The sequence below is a fragment of the Microtus ochrogaster genome, unplaced genomic scaffold (assembly GCF_000317375.1).
Source record: "Microtus ochrogaster isolate Prairie Vole_2 unplaced genomic scaffold, MicOch1.0 UNK81, whole genome shotgun sequence".
NCBI lineage: Eukaryota > Metazoa > Chordata > Mammalia > Rodentia > Cricetidae > Microtus > Microtus ochrogaster.
Window position 1 is genome coordinate 1,069,343 of NW_004949179.1, and position 8,120 is coordinate 1,077,462.

Genomic DNA, 8,120 nt, shown 5'->3' on the forward strand with positions numbered 1-8,120 from the left:
GAAGGTGTCCTATGAAGGTGTCCTATGAAGGTATCATGAAGGTGTCCTATGAAGGTGTCCTATGAAGGTGTCCTATGAAGGTGTCCTATGAAGGTGTCCTATGAAGGTGGCCTATGAAGGTGTCCTATGAAGGTGGCCTATGAAGGTGGCCTATGAAGGTGGCCTATGAAGGTATCATGAAGGTGGCCTATGAAGGTATCATGAAGGTGTCCTATGAAGATATCATGAAGGTGTCCTATGAAGGTGTCCTATGACGCTGTCCTATGAAGGTGTCCTATTAAGGTATCATGAAAGCAATGGCTGGAAACTAGAAGGGCAAATACCTCTTCCCTGCTGGGGTCAGCATAATTTTGTAAAGTCACAGACTTGATGACCTGGGGCTGCCTATGTTTGAAAAGGTGACCCCCATACTGGGAGGGCCATAGAAGAGTGACTGGGGTGAAGCCAAGCGCTGTTCCTGTGACAAAAAGCAGAGTTACAGGGTACTGTCCAGACAAATCAGTTAACTGTTGTCATTACATTGTGTGTTTGTGTGCGCAAGCACGTGTGTGTGTGCACACGTGTGTGAATGTGAGTGTGTGCGCGCATGTGAGTCTGTGTGTGTCCATGTGTAAGTGTGTGCAAGTGTGAGGGGGAAGGGGAAGAGAGAGAGGGAGGGAGAAGGAGGGAGTGTGCATGGAGATCAGAGGACAGATTTCAGGAGTCATGTCTACCATGTGACCAAGTGCACCTCTGGGAATTGAACTCAGGTCTTCAGGTTTGGCCACTTTACTCATGGAGCTGCCTCACGAGTCCCAAGAGGTCACAACATCCTCTAGCAGCTCACCCATTCTCACCCACTCGTCCCTTCAGCTGATGCCTTGGGGAAACAGGCTAGAAAGTTGTTTATCTTGCTGAGGTCACTGAGGCACCGTCTCAGACCCCCATATAAACCAGTCTCACGTTTATTAAGAGTTTTAAATAAATAAACAATCCATTCACCCACCCAGTCTGACCCCAATAAATTAATAATATTAATAAATACAAATATAAATAGCAGGAGGGGTAGGGAGTGCAGGTGAGGGGCACACTCGGCGCTCATGCGCAGTGGCAGCCCCGGGCCACCAGGTCGTCGTAGGTCTGCAGTGACACGCCGCTGTCCGTCCGGTGCATGAGGACCACCGGGGTGTAGCTGGAGGGGACGCAGCAGGGGGCAGGCACCCGGTCGGGCTGCAGGCCATGCAGGCGCGCTTTAATCTGTGCATGCGTGCTGGCTGAGCGGTAGAGGTGCGGACACTCTCCCACGCACATGCTCAGTTGCAGCTGGCGCGGAGACAGCACCCAGTCGCTCCAGCCCAGGTCCTCGAGGGTCGCATGTACAGTCTGCAGATGACAGCAGCGCCCGGGACCCAGCGGGCAGGAGTCTCTAGGGAACGCGTGTGCGCTGCGGCGCCCCCTGCCGGCGGCTGACCGCAGGTGCAGTTCCAGACGCGCGCCGCTAGAGGGCGTCACGGCCAGGTCCGGGGGCAGCGCCAGGCGCAGGCGCAGTGCGCGGCTGTGGGGTCCCCCGAGGCTGAGCGCGCGCTGCAGGGGTGCGGTGACGTCCCAAGCCCGCGACGACGGCGACAGCATGAGAAGTGCTCGGTGCACGCGGTAAGCTTCGTGGAGACCCTGGGTCAGCGACGCCCAGCGGACGCGGAGCAGCAGGTGGCCGCGCGGCCCCAGTCGTACTGGAAAAGAAACGGAAAGCCGTCACCCGTATGCCTGTCCCGCGTGCAAGGCGCAGGGCGTCAGGCGTGTGCCCATCACGCGTGTACTGTGTACGGACGTCTCGCGTGTGCCCATCCCGCGTGCAAGGTGCAGGGCGTCAGGCGTGTGCCTATCACGCATTAAGGTGCACGGACGTCACCCGTGTGCAAGGTGTAAGGTGCACGGACGTCACCCGTGTGCGGCCCACAGTCTACACAGCCCTGGCTGTCCTGGAGCTCGCTCTGTAGGCCAAGCTGGCCTTCGGGATCCGCCAGCCCCCCTCCCTGCTGGGATTAAAGGTGTGTGTTTGGTGGCTGACACCTGTTATCTCAGAACTTGGGAGGCGGAGGCGGAGGCTGGAGGATTGCCCTGAGTCTGAAATCCACGTAGGCTACAAATGTCTCTATGAAAAAAAAAAATCCCAAAAGAAAAATTTTAAATTTGGGACAGGTTCTCACTGTGTAGTTGTAGCCGCAGCTGTCCTTGAACTCATGGCAATCCTCCTTCCTCAACCTCTGGAGTAGTTGGGGACACAGGTGTGTGTCTCCCACAGCTGGGAGACCGCTACAGTTCTGGAGACCCAACCCACCTGGCCCCGCCCCCGGACCCCGGGGTCCTCCTCCCTCCCACTTGTGACTAGCAGGAGTCTTGACCAGCAATTGCGTCAGATTCCTGATCCAGTTCCTGCAGGTTCCTCCCCTCTGGCTCCAGCCACCCAGGACTCCCGCCGCAACCCCCCGCCGACCCGAGCGCTGTGCATCTTCGGGAGCGTCCCTGGCCTCTCTGGATGCCACCTGTCCCGCTCCGGTCCGGGGACAGGCTGGGCTGAGCCTCGTGGGCTTGAACGCGGGTTAGGCTCGGGGAGTATGTTGCTCAGGCGGGTCCCCAAATGCCACTCACCTTCTGGAGTGAATATCCGGACAGTCGTGTCGGGGTTGGGTTCTGAGTTCGAGTCCTCGCGGCTCTGGTTGACATGTAGCCGGCTCAACAGGTCCTGGAAGCGACCTCGTAGCTCGTGAGCGTCGAGTCGGGACTCCGGGTGGGAACGTCGCTGTTCGGGCAGTGCCAGGGCGTCCCCGGGCGATGGCCATGACAGCAGTAGCAGGAGCAGCAGCAGGAACAGCAGGAACCTAAGCTGCGAGCCGACTGGAGGCTGGGCCTCGGGCGCGGGCAGGGCCATGTCGGTTGTGTCTTCGGTGTGGCTGTGAGCTGAGCCTTCTGCCGCCGCCACCTTTATAGTCCTGTACTCTGGCCGCCCCGCCCCCGCATGCGGTGCCAACTCGAGTGACCAAGCTGATCCGGGAGGGAACCCCGAGGACTGGGGGGGGGGGGCGTCCCTCTCAGCATAAAGGGAAACCGCAGGGTCTGGTGACAGTGGGGGCTGACCGTCCCCACAGAACATGTGACGGGGGCCAGACTCAAGTTAAAGTGGATTCTTCCTCTCCTTCCCCCTTTCTCCCACTCTTCCTGCCCCCCCCCCAGCCATGACCAAATGGCTGTGATAGAAGGACCAAGGCACAAACTGAGGCCCACTGCACCTGCTCGGTGTCCTTTCCGCACTCCTACTAACCTTTCAAAACCCTGCACAAACAGCCCCTGCTCCAGGCCGACTGGATGGTCACACTCAGGTCCCTGACTCTGTCTCCCCAGATCGGTCTCCCCTCTCGCGGGGAGAGAAGCAAGGAGTCTACTGTGGGTCCTACCTTCGTTCGGTCCAGACTGCAGGCCACTGGGGAGCTGGGGTCAGGGCAGGGTGGTCAGGCTTGGACAGAAGATGGAGGTGGGTGACGTCGCCTAGGCCTGCAAAGGGTGGCGGCTGCGGTTCGGGCCTCTGGCTGACGCAGGAATGAGCGACAAGGCGCACCTGCTGGGGTCTGGGGCTCCCAGGGCTCCCTCTGCAGTACCCATAGGGACACTCCAGGCTCTGACCGACGCCCACATACCTCTCCCTGCCCACCGTCCTGGTGCTCGCTCCGCAGGCCAGTGCTGGACCTGAGGTACAAGCCAGCGGCTGACCCCTGAACTGTCCCCTCCTCCTCAGACTCCCAAACCCACCCCTGATGCCCCAGGCCCCTCCTCCTACAGACCCCGCCCCCGCCCCAGGAGTTACCTGCCGGCTCCGGGACATTTACCCCAGTGGGCTACTCTTCAGGATCAATACGGAGGAAGATAGCCCCGACCTCAGGCTCGCAGCTGTGAAAGTTTTGAGGTAACTACCCCGTGGGAGAGGCAGTCTGGTGGGCACCCGGCAGGGGCGAGTGGGGTTCTGGCCTTAAATTTTTGTCTCTGACGTTTCCCCCCAAATTTAAGTCTCAAGAGTCCGGTTCTCTGCCCTGGGTGAATTGCTGATGTCTGGAGAAGCAGGCCTGGGTCACACCGCAGTCCTCTGTTTCCCTTTCTGTGAAAAGCTGCGGAGTTCTCCATCTTTGGGGTGCAAGGGAGGACTTGGGGAGTTGTGTGCACGCTACAAATTGAGACACCATCCAGTGTTCTCCATGTGACCCTGGGCAAATTGCTCAACTGTGCGTCCAAGTAAAGCCGGGGGTCCAAAAGGAGAGAGGCCTTTCTCAGGGATGGGGAAGCGAGGGCTGGAGGCCGTCTGGGGTCCCCTGGGATACGGAGGAGCCGCGGGGTTCACGTGGTTAGAGAGGAGGTCGCGTCGGAGCTGACGCCTGAAAGTCGGCTCTGGCTCTTCAAGGCTGGCGGCAGGTGGGGAGAGGCCTGCACCCTGGCACCTATGAGGGACAGGCTCGCACGGCTGCCATTAAAGCGGGAACAAGCCTGGCTGTTCTGGGCACGTCTGTACCCAGCCTGACCCCACAGACCGAGAAAGGCAGCATCCCAGGTAGCCCAGGTTACCTCTCTGGACCTAGGCATCTCCTTGGCAAACTTGTGCTGGGTCCAGGCTTCTGCCCTCCCGACACACATGCGCCGCTGTGTTGTGTGACGGTGGGTGTCTTCATCCCATGCGGGCACAAGCTGCAGCAAAGGTCTAGACACCCATGTGACCTGAGTACACAGTAGGCGCTCAGTAAATGCGCAAACTCTCAGCTGTGTGTAGATAGAGACTCGGGCAGGTCATTTTGGGGACTAAGTCTCCGGAAGCACTGTGTCAGAGGCCAGCCTAGGGAAAGTTCCTCCTGCCCCAGCGCCCTCTCACCCTGAGATCCCCAAACGGACAGTCCTCCTGCCTCAGTCTCCTGAGTGCTGAGATGACTGAACCACCCAGCTCCCGACCCAGAGTGACAGCCTGCCCGTGAACAGGCATCTGTCTCTTTAAGACCAAGATCAGTCAACCATCCACTGTTTTCATGGAATGTTCTACAAGGGCTCCAGAGCAGCAAGGCTCCATGGGGTACCCCATCGTTGATTGGCACCACCACCCTCCCCCAAACAGATATTTCCGGTTCACAAAACTCTGGAACGTGGCATTGTGCCCACTTGGCTTCCTTTCCCCAAAATCCTTTGTTGATGACCTCATCACTGGTGTTGGGCCAAGCAAAGGAGCGGGGTGGCCTATTTGTGGGCAATTGGCCAGCCATGACCTCAGCGGGCCAGGACCCTGACTTCCTCCCCAGGAACAGTTGCTGGGTCCAGAGGCCACACACTGGGGCAGAGGTGAGCTGCCCACGCTGCCCCACCTGTGTCAACACAGGAAACCAGCCCCCTGGTGACTGAGCAGAGTCACGGGAGTCACTAGAGGGTAGGGTGACCTGCCGTCCTCTCACCGTGATGACCTCAGGACATCCCCAGAGCCCAGCCCAGGGGCTCAGATCACGACCAAGACACACCAGCGTCAATGTCAATGTCAGGCAAGAAGAACTCAGATAGGCTTGGACGAACTTCATGTCAAATTCCTGTGCATCTCTTAAGCCCCACTTTCGGGGCCCCATCTTTGTGTCTCGTGGCTGCTCAGGTTTAGACCATTTGGAGTTCCAAAACAGGGCCTTTTTCCTTTCTGGGAGTTTTGAAATGGGGTGTGCCTGACCCTGGCTCATCTCAAACTGTTGCTGCCTCTGCTCCAGCCTCCTGACTGCTGGAGGACCTGAGGCCTGGCCCAATATAACCTTTATAATCCCATCACATGACTCTTTGCTCCAGTCATGGAGAGGTGGTCACAGCCAGGAACCAGTGGGGCTGTGACTGGAACCTCAAGAAGCTATCCTGCTGTTTCACCAGGATGGGGAAAAAAGCCCTGAGCCCAGAGAACAGACTCCAACCCAAACCTCGAAGCTGCCAGCTTGGGGCTGTGTGACTCTTGACAGCCAGACCTCCCCTCCATGACCACCTACAGCCTGAGCTGTGAACAACAAGAACCTTAAGGGCTACAGGGCTTTTGGTAATCCGCAAGGAGCCATCCATCCTCCATTCCCGTTGGCGTAAAAAAGAGCTCCACAATAGCCCGGAATGGAGTGTAACAAGGGTTTATCTATCTGGGGTAAACTCACAGAAAGAATAGTGATCCTCAGACCTCTACGTGAGCTGGGAACTGGAACCAAATCCAGCAGCCAACAACCCTGCACACACTTTTTATCTGCATTTATAATACATGAGACCATGCCCAAAGTGGACCAGTATCTTAATGGTTGAAGGAGTTCCCACAGCACATCCACCCACCCATCCATCATCCATCCACCCACCCGTCCACCCACCCAGTCTCTTCTGTGCTGGGGATGGCAGCTGGGCCTCTCTGCTCCTGAGTCCCATCCAGGGCCGACATGCTCAGACTTGCCACTTTGATGCTGTATTTATTTACAGGAATTGTTTTCTTTCTAAAGCACACGTGACACAAACGTCCTATTTTATGTAACACAAACATCTCTGCTCCTGGGTTCTAGAACACTGGGTCCTAAAGAAAGCACGGACATCACGACAGGCCCCAGTCCCTGCCAGGCTCCTCTCACCTGCTCTGGGTGCCCCAGAGGCCGCATCTTTGTCTCTGTGTAAGGCACAAGCCTCCTCTGGCCATGCCGCCCTGAGTGTGAGCCTTTCCCTCTGTGCTGGGTGCTGTGTCACAGGTGACCCGCCCCTCCTGTCAAAGCACCCAGGCAGAACAAACAACAGAAAGCCCCTAGGAAGCGAGGCAGGAGGACGTGGCTCAGTCAGGGCCACAGAGCAGCAACGTCCTGCTCAAAAGGGAGGCTAAGTAGGAGGCTGGGCCAGGCTCAGCGGGCTTGGTAGTGTGCCCAGAGCTCAGTCGGCAGATTGATTGTAGTTCAGCTGGTGGAGTGATCTTGGTAGACATGAGGTCTCATCTCATCAGGCTGGACTACGGGACTTCTGGCCGGGAGATCAATGCCAGCATTCCTCTGGAACTGGTGAAATGGGCTTTCTGTCCCCAAAGCAATCTCTCCCCCACTACTCCTCCGGATATCCACAGGATTTGTCTGTCCTGCGCTCCTGCAGGCAGCCCTGGCTGTGTCCGATGGATTATTCGGATTATTCGCTGTCTCCTTCGCTGTCTGTGCTCTGGACTCTTCCAGACCTCGGGACATTTCTCTCTTTGCCCAGCGTCTTTCGCACACAGCACGTGATGCTGCGGAACTCAGTGGGGAGCGGCCCATCGCACGCCGTTTGTCCTTTGTGAGAGCCCCTGCTGCCTCGTGAGGACATGGAGCTCCTGGGAGTTGGAGCCCCATCCCCAGGAGAGAACAGCTTTTATAGCCAGAAAGAAGGCGGGTCAACGTACGGCTGGGGGCGGGGCTGTAGGGAGGACACGGGGCGGAGGGGGAACACAACACAACACACGGGACAATCATAACACACGCGACGTGGAGGGGAGGGGAGAGAACACAAACATGGGGGCAGGGGGCGCTACACATATGGGGAACACAACACACACACGGGCGGGGGAGAACACAGCACACAGAAGGGGACACGACACACACATGGGGGTGCAGGCATGGCAGGCGGGTCCCTAGGGCTCAGTCTAGACGAATCAAAGAGCTCCAACCTCAGGGAGGAGCAGGGGCGAGAGTGATGGCTCTTGAGGAAGACCCAGGTTCGGTTCACTCCACGTGCCGCTTACACTTGTGACTCTGACATCCTCTCGTGCCTCTGTGCGCACTGCACGTTCATGGTGCACAAACATGCAGCAAAACACTTGTGCACATAATATAAATCTCAAAATTTTAAAAAGGTGGAAAGAGATAAAGATACCTGATGCATGCCGTCCTTCACCCCTTGGGGTGCACTGGGCGCCGAGAGCTCAAGGCCTAGAGGCGACGCCAAGAAAACAAACTGGGAAGACTGATGATCCTCCTTCCCTTCCTCCCTCCCTCCCTTTCTTTTTTCCTCCCTTCTTCCTCCCTCCCTTCCTCCTTCCCTTCTTTTTTCTCTCCCCTTTCTCTCTCCCTCCATTTCCCCCTCTTTCTTTCTTCCTTATTTTTTTT

The 8,120-nt window shown here is 57.5% G+C and overlaps 1 protein-coding gene across 1 annotated transcript; it reads right to left on the bottom strand.

Annotated features, from left to right (window-relative positions):
* Positions 1–945: 945 nt before the first annotated feature.
* On the bottom strand, positions 946–3,137 carry Gdf15 (growth differentiation factor 15). The gene is made up of 2 exons (XM_005370579.2): positions 2,629–3,137; positions 946–1,709 (listed from the first exon to the last, which is right to left on the bottom strand). The coding sequence occupies exons 1-2, from the start codon at positions 3,128–3,130 to the stop codon at positions 1,078–1,080; spliced, it is 1,134 nt and encodes a 377-aa protein (XP_005370636.2). The 5' UTR covers positions 3,131–3,137; the 3' UTR covers positions 946–1,077.
* Between the last annotated feature and the right edge of the window lie 4,983 nt (positions 3,138–8,120).